This window comes from Anopheles maculipalpis, chromosome 3RL, assembly GCF_943734695.1.
Source record: "Anopheles maculipalpis chromosome 3RL, idAnoMacuDA_375_x, whole genome shotgun sequence".
Taxonomy (NCBI): Eukaryota; Metazoa; Arthropoda; class Insecta; order Diptera; family Culicidae; genus Anopheles; species Anopheles maculipalpis.
This window is the reverse complement of record NC_064872.1, coordinates 12,337,868-12,355,251: the sequence shown is the minus strand read 5'-3', so window position 1 is coordinate 12,355,251 and position 17,384 is coordinate 12,337,868. Positions and strand designations below refer to the sequence as shown.

Genomic DNA, 17,384 nt, shown 5'->3' with positions numbered 1-17,384 from the left:
TGGGCTGCATAGCAATGTAATGTTTTCTAAATTTCTAAACGGTTCTGTTGCAACATTTTCAGTTTGAAATAAGAATAAGAAATTCAAATACGCCTTTGTTTGTAGCGAAAAGTAAGGTGACTTGTTGGTGGAAACAGAAGAGTTTAATTTAGTTCTTCATTTCTACATAAAAAAAAATCGTTCTTTCTATCACACACATATGGAGTAACTGCTCAGAATATTCCTAAACATTCTCGTATTGTCTGACTTTGAAGTTGATGCAACCCTTGGAAGGTACTAATATCTTGAGCGGAAAGAGCTTGTACAATATTTTCTTGACCCTTTCAACATGGAAGTCATTCCCCCCAGTTTAGGCACAGTCTGTACAAATGCATCGCTTCTACCAAAAACAATTGATGCAGCTGCTTATGTGATTTGCTGGATTTTTTTAACCAACACATTGTTTCGCAGAGTAGGAACAATATTGTATAAAAATCATCCACTTCTAATGACTAACTACAACTGAAATAGAATTGTTCCCGTTCAATTCCAGCTTGTGCCGTGTGTCGTCCGCGCTTAAACCTTCAGAACATCATATGAGCAAAACAACACCAAGCAGTACGCACACGACGCAACTCTGTCCTGGCTCCGGGTTGTCAGTGTGCGTGGTGTTGAACTGTGCTGCCGAATGGTCCCTGCTCATTCGGTTCTTTTTTTACGACTGCTGAGTTTTCGAAGACGCTGGAAATATACGCACGACGCATCATAGTAAAATTTGGCCCCCGTAAGGTTAAAGAGTTCTTCGGTCACTTAAATATCGAACCGTGTGTGTGTTGGTGTTTGTGTGCTCTCCGTGTGCCAATACGGATCTAATTGAAAGGGCACAGGGGGAGAAGGAGGTTAGTTTCGCGGGTTTCCGGAAGGGTGGAATGGAAACAGCCTTGTCGTCCAGTCCAAGTAGGAGGAGTGCTTCAGCGCGAGTGCGAGGGGGATGAAAGTGCGAAAAGAAGAGCAAGAAGAATTTAGCAAGTTCGAGCACCTAACAGTGTAAGCAACAGCAGCGCATCTATTCTCGCTAAAAGCGCCACCGAAAAAAAAAGAACGGCTAGGAGATAGAAATCTACATACGGGAAAGACAACGGGCTGGGCCCTTATACATCTTCCATTGTACAAGTCTGTCCCCGTCTGTCCCCTGGCGGTGGTTCCCTTTGGTGCAAGCACACGGATGCACGGAGAAAAAAAAAGTCAAGAATAGTTCCTCGTTCCGCTCTCCCGCATGACACGAAGTGACCGAAACACGCACTACACGAATACAGCTGCTGGATGGTTGCTGATGCTTGTGAAAAATTAACAAAAAACTACGAAATAAAGTACTCACGAAGGTGTGCGCTCTAGTGCTTAAAAAAAAGAGACACACATAACGTGAAAAAACCGAAGCATCGTCACGGCGGGGTTTCATCAGGCGACCCAGCAGCAGCCGTCGTAGCGAAACCCTTAGCAACACACAGGCACATCAAATCATCCCCGAAAAAAGGAGCAGAAAAGAAGAAGCAGAGTGCACCCCAAAGCCAAGCGATTTTGCTTGCGTGTGTGGTGTCGGTGGCAATGGATTGTCCGCACATCGTCGATAACGTAGGTCTCGGAAAGGAATCGATCAGGGCCGTGAAGAACAGCAACATCGCCACCTTGTCCGTTGCTGCTGGTGAACCCCTCACCACAGTAGGCGATCGTCTCGACGGCGCGAATGTGTCCGACGCGGTAGCACTATCCGACGTAGTAGTCGCTGCTAGTCCAGCGACAGTTCTCACGGTCCCCACTACTGCGTCATCGTCAGCAGTAGCAACGGCAAAGCATTGGAAATGTACAGGTAATGAATTACAGGCTGCTAGCCTTCATAGCGAGACGGGCTTACGGGAAGATACGTGTTATCTAAACTACCTAATGTAGCAGATGACGATGAGCAGAGACTGTGTCCCTTAGCCCAGGTCCACTGGGTGGATAAACCATAGCAATTGCATTACAGTCCCCCTGCTGGGTGGTTAGAGACAGAATTGAAGAGAAGGGTGTATTGCAAAGTGCGACAGAATGGAACGGCAAGCCATCGTCATCCTACTACGCGCTTCTAGCTAGTAGGTGTAAAAGAAATCTTCTCGCGTGTAAAAGTGTGTGCGTTGCTGTGTTGTGCTGTCAGCCGTACGATTTTAAAGAACCAAAGCACGACTATTTGTTGCTTTAGTATTCTCATCGATTTATGTAAAGTTTTTGAAACATTTTTTTTTTTTGTTTGTTCGATTCAAACATCTGGAGTCCTCCGTTGGTCCTTAAACTGTCGTGAAAGTCCATCGCTAGCTAAGAGTAAACAAAAAATCGATATTACATCACACGTCAAATTTATTGCTCCCTTCTGGTCACCGCAGTATATTCGCTCGCACAACCCCCCAAGTAGGCTGCACAGTAGTGATGAGAATTACGCTCCGAACCTACTGGGTTCAATGGAACGATAGAACCCAGGTTCAAATAAGATCACTAAGTAGAGTTTTTTCACCTACACTTTGCTGTTTATTAGAATGTTAAATCGTGCATTTTAATCCTTTTTTCCTGTGCAAAGTTCCATTATGTTACAATGAGGACAACGCCAACGCTTGTTCTATATGCGTTTTGTAAAATTGGGTGAATCCCATCCTGGCCGTTCCCCCTATCGTGACGACGGACTATGCAAACTACATGGTATCAGAGTCTATTAAGTCATTCGATGGCCGGCGTGATCTACTGAAATTTTTTTTTAGGAATTTGCTTTCCTCTCCAAGGATGGGAAGGTCCTTCACCCACGATATTATTGGGTAGACGAGAAGACTAAACTCCTGCACAGACAATACACTGTAACTCTTGATTTTTTTGAAGTTGGCTCAAAGAACCTACCAGGTTCGTTCCGTTTCTTGCTGCAAATTAACTAGTTCCGTTCCGTTCCGAAAAAATTGAAACTTTCCCACCACTACTACACAGAATGTGTTTGCCTCTCTCACTCCCGCTTCATTTACACGCGATTTGCGCGATTCTGCTGCGTGCATAAAAAGGGAAGAGGGGAAAATTGCACTCGTAAAGCCCTTTTTTTAATGCAGGGATTCGCAGACGTTGTAGATAATTGGGGATAGGAGGAGGTTTCGAAATAATGCGCTTTACTATTCGCTGAGCTGCTGTCTAGTTCGCGATAGGTGTAATCCAATTATATTTGTGCAAAATTTTAAGAAACAGCATGAGGATATAGGAATTGATTTACATCCCTCTTACAAGTTCGTTTTAATTTTATTTTCTGCACATATGCAGCCCACCTCAGTGTGTGGGGGAAGAAGTCGCCATGCATTCACCTTTCTGTACACTGAATCCCCGTGTATGTTAAATGCATATTTTTAGATATTTTTCTTTACGTCTGCAACTAACTCTGCCTCACTGTTCGCATATGTGCCTTGCCTCCGCTTTTCAAATGCCATATTGTGCAGAGTTTATTCACAGCATTCAATTTTGGCCGCTTATTTGCTGTAGGAGGAAATAGCATTCACTCACAACATCACCAGTTCGCGTCTACTGTCTAGCTGCACTGCATCATCATCTGCATCCCATTCATGGCTGCAATAGCAAACATATTCATGGCCAAATCAGTGTAGTGTGTATCCATAATTACCTCGTAGGTCCCGTGTCTCGTGTGTGTATGGCTGTGTGCGCCTCACGAAAAGAAGGGTCGTGGTAGGTACGCTTTTCTTCTGACAGAACGAATTGATAATGAGAGGAGGAAAAGAAATGAACTTGGTCGATCTCTTTTGTAAGCGCACGCCGCGACGCATCGCCCTAAGCGCGCCCTCCATTCCTCCCTGCTGCTGCAAAAAAAAACGCGTTATACAGGTTTAGAGCTTTACCTGAGCATTTTCGTTTACGTGTGTGCGTGCATCCCACAGCGCGTAACGCAAGCTGAAGCTGCTGCTGCCGAGAGTATGATGCGTACTACACGATACCGATGGAGTTATGTATGAAGTTACTGTACTATGTCGTGTGTGGGTATCGATTTTCAGAAAAGTATTGCAATCGGTACCGTATGTCAACTGTGTAAAATTGGGAAAATTTGAAGCACATTCGATTACCACTGCTGAGCCCATTTATGTATATTACCTTAAAGTAATTTAAATGGGGTAATAATTCACACAAAAAAATCTAATTGTTATATTTTTGCTCCTAACATAAATTGCCACCTCGTACCGTTTTTGTTTGCTTTCCAGAATGCTCTATCAGCAAAGACAACTGGATGTGCTTACAGTGCGGCGCAGTACTATGCGGTCGCTACGACAACGGGCATGCACTGAAGCATTCGAATACGAAGAAAAATCACAACATTTGCATGAACACATCGAACCAGTCAGTCTATTGGTAAGTTGAAATATTCGTTGTCGTAATTTGAACGGTTGTACACAAAAATAAAAATCATAACCTTTCTCCTGGGTCTTTTCTTTTTTTCCCCATGTACATTTCCCAGCTATAAATGCGATGAATTTGTGATAAACGACACCAATGACAATGCATTGGAAGAACTCCGGCAAGAGCTAAAGGATGGCAATGGCGACCAGATGGACACAATTTCCGAAACGTCATCGACGTTGGAAGAAATCAGCTCATCTAAATCGGCGCAAGAAACGGCCAGCAGCACATCTTCGTCGAGTGATTCCGGTTGGGAAGAACCATCTCCGGCTGCACTATTGGCCACGCCACCCGTTCCCACCATATCGTCCGCTACTGCGATCGTCAGTTCGCGAAAGCTACGTCCACGGAAGCGCACGATATCGAACGATAGCAACAACGAGAATGGGGCCACCACCGCCAAACGGAAGTCGATGCGGCGGGTAGTTGGGCTGCGCAATCTGGGCAATACCTGCTTCATGAACTCAGTATTACAGTCGTTAAGCAACATACAGGAGTTTAGCTGCTACTTCAACACAATGCCTGCCCTGGAGATGAAACACAAGCAGAAGGCGTACCATTCGCGAAGCATGAAGGAAACGATGGATGATGTGTTTGTGGTGGAGGAACTACGCAAGGTACATTATATTCCACTCAGCCTGCTTATGAGATCATAAGCCTCTGCCTTCAATTATATCCTCGAAAACTGCAGTTATTTTTGGCAGATTTTCCTAATGCATAACCACCACCAATATCATTACAGGTGCTGCTTAACCTTAGCCAAGGGGGTGACGGGTCAAAGGGCGCCATTTCGCCCGAGTGTTTGTTTCTGGTCATCTGGAAGGTGGTACCACAGTTCCGTGGCCATCGGCAGCACGATGCACACGAGTTTCTACGCTACATGCTTGACCGGCTGCATACCGAGCTGCAGCAGGTATCGTTCCCGGTGGAACTGAACTCGGTAAAATCTGGCGAACACAAAAATCCGTACAACGTGTCGGGGCTCAGCCATTTGCAGGCGAAGGGTCGCAATTCGATCGTCACGAACGTGTTTGGCGGTGTGCTGCAGAGCGAGGTGCGCTGTCTGATCTGTGGCATGGAAAGCAAAAAGCACGATCCGTTCCTCGACCTATCGTTAGACATTCCGGAAAAGTTTTACAGCAAAGAGCACGTCGCGGACGGTGGTGCGAGTGGTGGGGTCGATGCAGCGAACGGTGGTGCACCTGTTTGTGACATTTCCGACTGTTTGTCCAGCTTTACGGAGGTATAAGAGAACTCCATTTTGTGATAGGCAGAGTAATTTAATTTGCTAAATTTTCTTTTGTTTTCTTTTAGGTGGAAGAATTGGCAGAAACTGAGCTATACTACTGTAACTCGTGCAAGTGCAAGCAGAAATCGACGAAACGCTTTTGGATTCGTCGATTACCAAACGTTCTGTGTTTGCACATAAAACGATTCCGTTGGAACAATTTCTACAGGTACAAACAAATATGGGAGAAATTTTCAATTGAAAATGAATCACATTTTCCATTTTGCTCCGTTTTCCACAGAACAAAGATCGATTTGAGAATAGCATTCCCCATCAACGCACTCGATATGTCGCAGTTTGTGCTAAATAACGGACCTGAAACGAGACGATCCAATTCCAGTTGCAACATCTACGACCTGGCCGCCGTTATTGTCCATCATGGCAATGGGTAGGTATTACAAGCCTAAGCCTATTATAGCCTAAGTAATGTGCGGAACTCGGTGATATTTCATAAACGCATGAAGCTGTGTTTCACGAATCGACGAAACAAAAGAAGTGCGTGCAAAGAAATCTAGAAAGGAATAATTGCTTAGATTTTTTTTAAAGATAATATTACCGAAGCGTTCACACTATCGAGTTCCGCACTAAACTTGTTGTTTTTACCTTATTGACTAATGAAATCTCTTCTTGCGCGCACAAACTGTCTTACTGACATCATGCACCGCTCTTAATCTCCGTACAGCTCCAGCTGTGGTCATTATACATCCTTTGCCATCAACAATGGCGTCTGGATGCACTTCAACGATCACACGGTGAAGGAGGTAAGCAGTACGGCGGTAGCGGAATGCAAACCGTACATCCTGTTCTACATCAAGCGTGATCCAACGAATGCCAACCGCATGTCTAGTACGATCGGCTCCGCAGTGCCCGGTGCAGCCGCGGCAGCTAATCAGTCGTCGTCGTCCTGAGATTAAGTTAGTTCCGTTTCTGTTTAAGACTGATTCCAAAACTCTTTAACTGTTAATCTGACTGACTGGTGGTACGCCGTTCTGTTCGCTGCACTGGAGTGTCCCGGTAAACGCATTTTTTTTCTTTTTCGTTTACGCCCGCTAGCGCTTTTCCGCTTGAGTTTGAATGTGATCCCCAATGATTTGGTAAAAAGAAAGTATACAGAAGCTATTGAGGGTTCTTCCTAGCCGCGAATTACGTACAAACGGTGTTCGTTTTTGGGGGGAATCATTGATTTGTTTCCCCCAATTTGAAAACGCATACTGCTGGCCACCCGGGGAGCGGCAGCGGAGATCTATAAATCTGCAATAAAATTAGTTTCCCAGCGTTTGTTTTTAGTAATGGATACTAAACCGAAAACTTGCTGCACAATGCAAAAACAAAAAGAAAATTAACAACACAAGGTTACGGTAAAACGGGACGAATGAAGAAGAAGAAAATTTTGTATAGAATAATAGATATCGATAATTGTAGTATATGAGAAGTAGTTTAAAGCACGATGATCATAATACGGTGAAAAGTGAAAACTAGTGTAAACTATAATTTTAATAAGACCTGTACAACCTTCGTTCTTTGCCTTTTTTCATACAAAAAACTGAATCGAAACAATCGCGAGAAAAAAACCCCTTTTTTCTATATTCCAAGTTTTTGTTCAACTGCTGTCTCCCCAGTGTTTCTTTCTTTTGGTCCTATCTTCAAATTGTTCTATTCAATTGAGTTATAAAACAAATAAAAAAAAAAGAAGTAGTAGTATGAGAAGAAAAGCATAACAGAGGCAGCCTCAAGCTTTCGTTTAACTTTTGTTAAGGATAATGGATTTGATATGTGATAAACAGATGCATTTTAGTTTGTGTAAGGTAAATTAGTTGTAATATACATCTTTTCGTGATGAAAAGAACTTTCATTACAAAGAAAGTACTGCAAGCGTTTTAGATATGCATTATTTGCGTATAACAAAATGCAAAAACAAAACAAAAGAGAAAAATCCTAAGCGATCAAATTATAAAGCAAAAAGATAAAAAAAAAATAGCGCAGTTTCGTACTGCCCTCATAGGTTTGGTGTGTGCGCAGTATGCAGCTAAACCTAAGCATAAACATATTTTAAACATGATAATTTATAAGATTCTCAAAGAGGCCGCCGAGTTAATGTGATGTTAAAACAATTTGTCTAGATTTTTTTTTACCTCTCTAAATTTAGTTTGATTTTTTTTAAATTACATTTTATGTGCGCTCTGGTTGCAATGCAATCATTAGTTTGCTCGTGCTTGAGATTATTTGCAAAACCCTGGTTCATTTATAGCAAAAAGTAACTAACATTGCAATCAATCAAACAACTAATTCTTCTCCCAAGGATGATACGTCGTCCTTTAAAAAAACACACACACAAATAAGATTTTCGCGTGCGCAATGTGAGTGTGAATGAAAACATGAATAATAGTGCGGATTATTGAATAAATGCAGCAGAAATAAAGTTTAAAAATGGGAAGGTAAACCATCTTATCTGCCCATTATCAATAGACCTCTAAAAAAAGGAACGCAAGAAATAGCGGAACAAGAACGTTTTCTGCTGTAAATAAAAAAAATAAATAAACCAAATTTTATAACAACCGACTGAACTGAGGACGTATAAGGCAAAAGTGAATAGAAATAGTGGAAAGAGAATGCTAAATACATACAAAACACACAGAAACAAATAGAACAAATTAAACACATCTATAAGCCCGGGATTTACAATACATTTGAAACTCTTAACTCACAATCCTAGGTTTTCTCTTCAACATCGACAAAAAGTAAGCATCTGAAGGAAAGCGACAAAAAATACCTGAAATAAAATTAACATTACGCGTGCAAAATCAGGAAAGGATCCGCGTGTGGAGTCATTTGAGTTATGATAGACTAAAAAATAGAAAACAACCGAAAGAACTAAGACGATACTAGAAATGAGAAATAACAACTCTTATCAAGGAATTAATTAACTCTTACAGAAAGCGGCCACTAATCCCTTTAAAACTTTTAACTTAACGTTTAATCATAATCATAACGTCACGCCTCTCATAACAGCTGTGACAAAAACGGTTTTCAAAACTCCATGTTGGTTCGAATTCTAAGAGTTTTAAACACTCCTTGTGATTCAAAGCCCTCTGGCGATTAATGACAAAGCGACAACAAATATTTCGATTTTTCTTGCGCTTACGCTATCACCTGGTGGTCGGTGCCACAGTCAGTGGTCACTTACAGTAGCTCGCTCGTTCAGATACGATCGTTCATATATATATATATATATATATATATATATATATATATATATATATATATATATATATATATATATATATATATATATATATATACATCGGATTCTGACCTTTCTAGAGAAGGAAAATTTTATAGAGACTTGATCTGGCCATCCGACCATTTCAAGTCCCCCTGGAACATTCAGCAGAAGCTTTGATTTACAATCAATGAAAAGGACGACACATTTCGTTTTATTTTCTCCAGGATTGGCATAGACCAATGTGAGTTATAGTACAATGATCCTCCCAATAGTTGCCCCACATGCATTAAAAAGTACCACACAGGTGGCGAAGAAGTATTGTTATCTACTAGAAGCGAGTCCTGGAAAAAGGGACCGTTTAGGGCTATTTTGAAGAATCCCAAGTTCCCCAGTAAAGTCCGGTAGTTATTCTCTAAATCAGTTTGAAGAGGAAATTCTATCTTATAATGCATACGTTATTAACTCCTTGATGGAGAGTTTAATAACGATTTTCAAAAGTGTTTTAAACATTTTTTCTTCTTGGCTTAATGACCTGTGAGGTCATGCTGGTCATCGAATGGCTTACTAGACTCTCTAATTCCACGAAGTTGGTTAGTCGGTCCCCACTACGGGGGGACGGTCCGGATGGGATTTGAACCACGGAATCAGTCGCTGAAGACACTTTGCAATTCAAATAGCAAAAGAATTGTAAAAACTCTTCGTGGTGGAGTTTATTTAAATCACTCACTCACTCTTACTCAGTACCCACAACACTAGACGATACGCTGTGTAAGTCATCACTTCAGTGAACGCTTCTACTAGCGTTTTTTTTATTATTTTTTGTGAAATAACAAAGTTTAAGCAATCACCAAATTTACGATTCACCCCGATGGTGGTGGTAAATATTATTCACGAGCGCTCCATTACCGTCATACAATTTATAAACAAACAAAATCAAAAGCCCTATGCGCACCCATCGTTCCATATTCCGAGTTAACTGATCGGACAGGGATTCTGATCACCAAACGAGGATGGATCGAGTGTTGGCAGATTGAGGTTTCCCGGACCGAGATCACCCACCAGATCGGTTGGCGGTTGGCCCAGGTCCTGCATTGATTGCATCTTTTCCAGCACGATCTGAAACCGATCCCGCTTCACCTCGGCACTATCGTCCGGCTTTTCCTTCTCCAGCTCCGCGCAAACTTCCTTCATCAGTGCCAGCTGCTTTTCGTACCGCTCTTTCTCCTCCTTGGGCAGCCCGGCGCCATGTTCTGCTAACCATGCCGGATATTTCGCGACCAAATCCTGCATGCTCGGCAACAACACATCGGCCGACAGCAGACTCTGCATCATGGTTTGCATGAACGGTAGAAAGGCATTGTTTTCGCCGGTCGCGTTCAGATCGATGTTGCCGAACATGTTGGCCACGTCTTCCGGGCTGAACGGTGTCTGTAGGGTGTCGCGTCCTTCGCTCATCGCTTTCAGCGCGTCGCATATACTTTGGTTAATCGATGGATCGAGTGTACTGGTGGGCGGAGCATTTTCCTCCTCTGCAGCTGCCGCCGCCCGATCGTTGATAGCCATACCGGCCGCTTCTGCAATTCGTTGAAAGCCTAGCATAACCTGATCGCTATCAACCTTTGCACCACCACCGAACAGTGCGGCCATGTGCTGTTCGAACCTTTTTGCCTGCTCACTGCACAGGAGAAAGACAAAAAGGGTGGAAGGGAAAATGGGGTATTTATAATTAAATCCCGCACCGTTCATGGCAGATGAATGGAACGCTAACGGTACTCAACAAACTCCTCGTTCCAAAGTTGCTCGGTTGGCGGATCTTCGTGCTGCTGTGTGCTCGGTTCCCCGGTAGAACTAGCACCATCCGTCGCCTGCTTTTTCGGCTCGTGTTTGTTGAAATCTTCCAGCGCACCTGCGGCATTTCGAGAACATGGAAAAGCCGGATTTCATTATATAATCTACACGCACACACCTTCCGCTCTGTTCCGGGACAGCATACAATATTGCGGCACTTACTGTCGAGCAGATCGTCCAACTCTTTGTCCCGCGAGGAATCTTCGGCTGTTTTCTTTGATTCGGCCATGTTTCTTTACTGGCTTTGCTGTTTTGGCGTTAGAATTAGATACGAACAGAGAATAGCGTGATCAAATAAAGTGCCTATCCTATGTATATTATTCACTATGTCGTCATTCACTTCATATTAGCACCAAAAGAACCGTACTGTTGGGTACGATGAAAAACTCACCTTTTGGATAGATGAAGTGAGGTGGTTGCACTGGTGGGGATAGAAATCAACGTACTGTCAAACTTCGGAAAATATCGTGCAAAAAAAACACACACACACGCATCCGGCGAACGACAGCCCATTGAACTAAAAATTCTACGAGTAAAAAATTATTTATTCAACATGAAGACCCCGGGCCTTGGAAAAAATCAAACTATTGAAATCAATGCGAAACTGTTAAGAAATCTCAAAATTGGGATTTCAACTTTTTTCCGTCGCCCTGTGCAAGGTAGCTTCTGTATGCGCCAGGTTCTCGAAACGTGATTTCAAAGCGAGAAAATTTCACAAAAACTCATGAAAACCTGAATTCTCATCTTGAAATCTCCCACGCGGCCCACAGCCTTAAGAGTGTACATTTATCTGAAAAAAGAGAAAAGCTCTTTAAAACGTGGAAAAATGTTAACGAGAGATTACGACAGTTTCCTGAAGACGCAAGCCTTTAATCAAAATACATAAAAAATTACGCTTCGTGTATCGAAACTTTTAATCATGAACTTAAATGTTTAAAAACTAATAACTCGCTTCAATTAAGACAAAGCAGATTTATTAAATGAGAATAAACCAACTTTATTATTCTTTTTTAAATACAGAGCTTTTCGGACGATGGAACCGCACAAGCGAATTTGGCAACAAACGCGGCGGAAGATGGTTGTAAGGCCACAAATACGCCACAAAAGCGGCATGACGCGTAGACCAACGGCAGCACATGATATGAGAACTGCAGTTCAGGGAAGCCCGCAACAATACGTGCGATGCATTCATATGTTGATAAATATATTGAAATCATATGTTGATAACTTCTTCCACTGTATGCTCGGATGATTTTTTGGAAAAACGTTCAAAATCGATAAACCACCTAGTAAGCAAAGATAACATAATTTTCTAAACTGCAACCAAAGCAAAAATTGGATTACCAATTTGAGAGTTTGTAATTTCCCGTGGTCCTCGGCCATTAAAGTGCAAACTTCGTCAGATGCCGAGGAATGATGAACAATAACGGAAAATTCGCCGGTTTTAGATTTAGTTTGGTTTGTTGGGTAGTGCGAAGAATTCGACTGCGTCCGGTAAACGGAAGGGGTAAAATCTTCGTTAAATTACGTGGCAACGTTGACAGTTGTGGTGACACAATCAAAATAGACGTACTTTCATTTACGTACGTGGATATCGGGAAGCGATCGTCGCTAGAAAAATTGTGCTCAACTAAAAACCCGATTTTCCGTTGTATTGTGCGCACTTTGTACACAAAATTATGTTAATTGCTTAAGAGTGCATCGTCATAGTGTGGTGTGTTCCTACATAAGTGCGGGATAACCGGCTAAACAGCAACCAGGAGAAGCAGGTCAGTTGTGGAATGGTGCGCAAACTGCAAAAGATCCAACTCACCACCAAGTGTGTTCGTGTTCGCGATTGAAAGTGGCTGGAGCTAGTATACCATATGCAGCAGCGTAAAATAATGCCAAAGTTTTGGTTGTGACTCTTTGCAGACGATATTACTAGGTGTGAAGGTGTGAAGTAACGCTGGGTGACGCAAACTAATTAAGCATGAATCCGCAACTGGCGTATGGGCAGTATCCGCCACAAAGCTGGCCACAACAGCAAGTTGCGGCACCGCAGGCGGGAGGACCCCCACCAATGCCTATGCCAGGCATGAATGGAACACAACCCAATGTATGTAACACAGACTTACACATGCGATGAGGAAATAGGTTATTTTAGGAAAACATTTTTTTTTTCAGAATCAATTGACCAATCAGATGCAGAACATGTCTATAGCGGGTCCTCCGTTAGGCCAACCACAACAGGGACCACCCAAAATGGGAGTGCCGAATGTGAATGGTCCAACTGTAGGAGTACCACCACCGTCAGCATTTCCTTCAAACCAGCAGCCTCCAATGGTACGGCCACCATCGACCGGCGGTCAAGTACCGGGTGGATATGCGCCACCACCACCAACTCAACAGCAGCCGCTACAACCGCAAGGACCGCCTATGATGAGTAATGGACCGGCAGGGCCTCCTTCGGTCGGTGCTGTTAGACCTCCGGCACCAACTCCCGGAACATATGATCAAACAAATGGCCATCAATTGGCTCCTCCAGGTCAGCAGTTTGGAGGATCTGTGCCACCAATGGCAGCGGGGCCCCCACGTCCTGGGCAACCATTTCCACCTCAGTCAGCCGGATTTCAGCAACAGCAGCCCGGCGGGGTACCGCCACCCCAAACACAACCCGGCGGTCCGTATGGTGCACCCCCCGGAGGAGTTTCGCAGGGCCAGCCACAGCAACAATACCCTGCAGCGCCAATGCCGGGACAACCGATGGCTCCACAGCAACAGCAACAAGGGTATCCACCACAGCCGGGCCAGATGCCTCCAATGGGTGGTCAAATGCCTCCAAGAGGTTATAATGTAAGAACAAAAAAAACTCTAGGATGTATCATGACAGTGACTGATTGAAAATTATTCCTTCCTTAGCAAATGCCGCCTGCACCGGGATATAATCAAATGGCTCCAATGGTCGGTCAGCCTCAGCCGCAACAGCACCAGCAGCAACAACAGCAACATCCGCTTCATCAACACCAACAACCACAGTACCATCAAGGAGGGCCAGGCATGATGGGCGGTCACTATCCAGCACCCCCACCGGTACCACAGCAGAAGCGTCTCGACCCAGAATCTATGCCCAATCCCATCCAGGTGATGGCCGAAAATCAGGAGAACTGTGGCGGTATCTTCGCCACCAGCCAGCCCGGTCAGCTGCCACCGCTCGTGACGACCCAGTTCGTTACCCAAGACCAGGGCAACGCAAACCCGCGCTTTGTCCGTTCGACGATGTACAACATTCCGCAGACGGCTGACATGATGAAGCAGAGCGCGGTTCCGTTTGCGCTCATTCTCTCGCCCTTCGCACGCCAGGCCGAGGGTGAGCTACCGATACCGATCGTGGACTTTGGCGAGATGGGTCCGATCCGGTGCATCCGCTGCAAAGCGTACATCTGCTCCACGATGCAATTCCTGGATGGCGGTCGCCGATTCCAGTGTCAATTCTGTAAGGCAACGACCGAGGTGCCACCGGGCTACTTCCAGCATCTCGATCATACGGGCCAGCGGATGGATAAGTACGAGCGGCCAGAGCTGATGCTCGGCACGTACGAATTTGTCGCGACGAAGGAATACTGTCGCAACAATAAACCCCCGAAACCACCGGCCATGGTGTTTCTGATCGACGTGTCGTACAACAACGTCAAGTCCGGTCTGGTACAGCTGCTGTGCACGGAGATGAAGCACATCATCCGCAACCTGCCCGTTGATGTGAACGCACAGCGCACATCGATGAAGGTTGGCTTCATCACGTACAACAGCTCGGTGCATTTTTACAATTTGAAAAGTTCGCTCGCCCAACCACAGATGATGGTGGTGGGTGATTTGCAGGAAATGTTTATGCCACTGCTCGACGGTTTTCTGGTCGATCCGGAAGAATCGGCCACCGTCATCGATGCACTGATGGATCAGATCCCGAAGATGTTTGGCGATACGCGCGAAACGGAAACAATTCTGCTGCCAGCGCTGCAAGCCGGGCTCGAGGCACTGAAAGCGTCCGAATGCGTCGGCAAGTTGTACGTGTTCCATTCGTCGTTGCCAAACGCGGAAGCTCCCGGCAAGCTGAAGATACGCGACGATCGTAAACTGCTCGGTACGGATAAAGAAAAAACGGTACTCACACCACAATCGACCGTGTACAATATGCTGGCACAGGATTGCGTTGGTGCCGGCGTTTCGGTGGATTTGTTTGCGTTCAACAATGCTTACATCGATTTGGCTACAATCGGGCAGGTGGCGCGGTTGACCGGTGGCGAAGTTTACAAGTACACCTATTTCCAGGTATGTGCGATAATTGAATTTTTCAATTCATGGCTCTTTCGAGGTATCCTTAGATATTAGAATAGTACAAACAGAGCAGCATTCGAGATACATAACATTTTCCGATTTGAACGCAGATTACATCACTTAAGCTACAATGACCGATCGTGCAGGCTAAACGAAACACCTGAACCGTTCCGAAAGGTTAGGGAAATGTATTTATACTAACGGCTTTGCAATTGTTGTGTTATCGATTCAAACAGCGTATTTAAACACTGATGTAATGTGTGTTCAAGTCGGAAAATATTGCGCAGCTTGGATTCTGCTTAGTTCGCAGCTATTCTAATGCTTGACCTATAGGCTGGTAAACCCTGTCAGGATTCAACACTGTTTAGCGGAAAAATTAACTAGTGCTAAATGTCTGTCAATCTTACGAAATTGTTTTATTTATTTTTTTTTTTTTTGCAGGCGGACATCGATGGTAGACGGATGGTGAACGATCTGTTGAAAAACATTTCTCGCCCGATCGCATTCGATGCGGTGATGCGTGTACGTACCTCGACCGGGGTGCGTGCAACCGACTTTTACGGTCACTTCTTCATGACTAACACGAAGGACATTGAGATTGCCAGCATTGGTAAGTGCCGAATCGCAAAATTAAGTGTAAGCGGAATATTAGAGCAGGTGTTTCATTACCATATGTTAGGCGTATATTGTTTCATCAATTCCTGCTCTTTATTGGCTAGAGTCTGCTAGAGGTTCACACATATTTGAATCGAAACTTCATTATTTCCGTCCACAATTGATCGGCTGCTTCTGATGTTGGACAGATTCTTGCTTTGAAAAGCAAACTTTACCTTCTCGGGAACATCCCAAATTTGGTCTGTGTTTGGGCCTCCATTTTCGGCATTTATATGAAAGATGGATAGTAAACACTTAAATCATTGTACTTGCCAATGGTAAACATAGGGGACTTTAAATTAATTAATTAATATTTACCATTTTGCATTTTTTCGCCTTACCTTCTTCCTTCTGTTCACATAGATTGCGACAAATCCGTGTCGGTGGAAATTAAGCACGACGATAAACTGACGGACGAGTTTGTATTCATCCAGGTGGCCCTACTGTACACCTCGTGTTCGGGCGTTCGTCGGCTGCGCGTACACAACCTGACGCTCAAGATGTGCACCTCACTGTTGGATTTGTTCCGCTGCTGTGACCTCGACACAACGATGCTGTACTTTGCCAAGCAGGGACTAACCAAGCTGATGGACAACAATCCGAAAGCGGTGAAGGATGCGATCGTACATCGGGCGGTACAGCTGCTCGCCTGCTACCGGAAGCATTGCGCTTCACCGACCTCATCGGGGCAATTAATTTTGCCAGAGAGTATGAAGCTGTTGCCACTGTATGTGAACTGTCTGCTGAAGAATGACGCATTCTCGGGTGGGTCGGACATTTCGATCGATGATCGTTCGTACGTGATCTACTACGTGATGACGATGGATTTGCCCACCTCGGTGCATTATTTCTATCCGCGTTTGATACCGCTCCACGACGTGAATGTCGAGTCGGATAACGTCCCAGCGGCCATTCGTTGTACGGGGGATAAGATGCATGAGGACGGTGCATACATTTTAGGTAGGTCAAGGTGAACCTTATTTGAATGTAGAATGGCTTTAATTATAATTTTTTCTTTGTTGCAGAAAACGGTGTTCATATGTTCTTGTGGCTAGGGTTGTCCCTGTCGCCCGAGTTCACCCAGTCGGTGTTCGGTGCGCAGTGCACCCAGCAGATTGATACGGATCGTACGGGTTTGCCAGTATTTGATAATCCTCTTTCGAAGCGTGTACGAGGTATTGTAGAGAAGTTACAAGACCAAAAGCGCCGTTGCATGCGAGTAAGTAATAGCCCGATCCCCGATTTTCGGTTTTTTTTTTTGGGTCTTGACTAAGGTTTGTTTGGTATTTTTCGCAGCTAACGCTTGTAAAGCAACGTGACAAACTGGAAAGTGTACTGCGACACTTTTTGGTCGAGGATCGTGGCACCAGCGATGGGTCGGTCAGTTACGTCGACTTCCTCTGTCACGTGCACAAAGAGATTCGGCAAATGTTGAGCTAGCTGGCCAACACCACGCCCCGCACCAGCGGCAATATAGCAAGCAGTTTTTTCTCTGGAGGAAGGTTTAGATTTAATAACAACCACGGCAATGGCAATGGCGGAAGCAAAACGACCGTTTCTGCTGCATCTACTATTAATGCTACTTACTATGCTACACGCGACACTGTTACGATG

General features: G+C 44.4%; 4 protein-coding genes across 5 annotated transcripts in view; 3 read left to right on the top strand and 1 right to left on the bottom strand.

Moving 5' to 3' along the window:
- Nucleotides 1–17,384, top strand: part of LOC126563823 (epidermal growth factor receptor) — a 371,336-nt gene that overhangs the window by 353,451 nt on the left and 501 nt on the right. The window lies entirely within an intron of this gene.
- On the top strand, nucleotides 1,547–6,639 carry LOC126564272 (ubiquitin carboxyl-terminal hydrolase 3-like). Its single transcript, XM_050221274.1, has 7 exons — nucleotides 1,547–1,846; nucleotides 4,248–4,395; nucleotides 4,502–5,060; nucleotides 5,186–5,686; nucleotides 5,758–5,900; nucleotides 5,973–6,119; nucleotides 6,414–6,639. Exons 1-7 carry the CDS (start codon nucleotides 1,585–1,587, stop codon nucleotides 6,637–6,639), a joined length of 1,986 nt encoding a protein of 661 aa, XP_050077231.1. The 5' UTR covers nucleotides 1,547–1,584.
- Nucleotides 9,926–17,384, bottom strand: part of LOC126565129 (peroxisomal biogenesis factor 19) — a 349,045-nt gene continuing 341,586 nt past the window's right edge. Inside the window, exons 2-4 of the mRNA XM_050222271.1 lie at nucleotides 10,965–11,035; nucleotides 10,728–10,860; nucleotides 9,926–10,629 (exon numbers count right to left, since the gene is read on the bottom strand). Coding sequence (XP_050078228.1) covers nucleotides 9,927–10,629; nucleotides 10,728–10,860; nucleotides 10,965–11,031 — 903 coding nt within the window. The 5' untranslated portion in view covers nucleotides 11,032–11,035 and the 3' untranslated portion in view covers nucleotide 9,926. The remainder of the gene's footprint in view (nucleotides 10,630–10,727; nucleotides 10,861–10,964; nucleotides 11,036–17,384) is intronic.
- On the top strand, nucleotides 12,742–17,370 carry LOC126563957 (protein transport protein Sec24D). The gene is made up of 7 exons (XM_050220825.1): nucleotides 12,742–12,900; nucleotides 12,969–13,637; nucleotides 13,704–15,110; nucleotides 15,558–15,726; nucleotides 16,134–16,730; nucleotides 16,796–16,989; nucleotides 17,067–17,370. Exons 1-7 carry the CDS (start codon nucleotides 12,775–12,777, stop codon nucleotides 17,208–17,210), a joined length of 3,306 nt encoding a protein of 1,101 aa, XP_050076782.1. The 5' UTR covers nucleotides 12,742–12,774; the 3' UTR covers nucleotides 17,211–17,370.

What these genes read in the sequence shown, in the direction of transcription:
- LOC126564272 (XM_050221274.1), top strand. Translation starts at nt 1,585, where the DNA reads ATGGATTGTCCGCACATCGTCGATAACGTAGGTCTCGGAAAGGAATCG. An exon ending in GTTTGTCCAGCTTTACGGAG is followed by an intron (nt 5,687 to 5,757) that starts GTATAAGAGAAC and finishes GTTTTCTTTTAG; the next exon opens with GTGGAAGAATTGGCAGAAAC. An exon ending in CGTTGGAACAATTTCTACAG is followed by an intron (nt 5,901 to 5,972) that starts GTACAAACAAAT and finishes CGTTTTCCACAG; the next exon opens with AACAAAGATCGATTTGAGAA.
- LOC126563957 (XM_050220825.1), top strand. Translation starts at nt 12,775, where the DNA reads ATGAATCCGCAACTGGCGTATGGGCAGTATCCGCCACAAAGCTGGCCA. An exon ending in TGCCTCCAAGAGGTTATAAT is followed by an intron (nt 13,638 to 13,703) that starts GTAAGAACAAAA and finishes TTCCTTCCTTAG; the next exon opens with CAAATGCCGCCTGCACCGGG. An exon ending in AAAAGCGCCGTTGCATGCGA is followed by an intron (nt 16,990 to 17,066) that starts GTAAGTAATAGC and finishes TATTTTTCGCAG; the next exon opens with CTAACGCTTGTAAAGCAACG.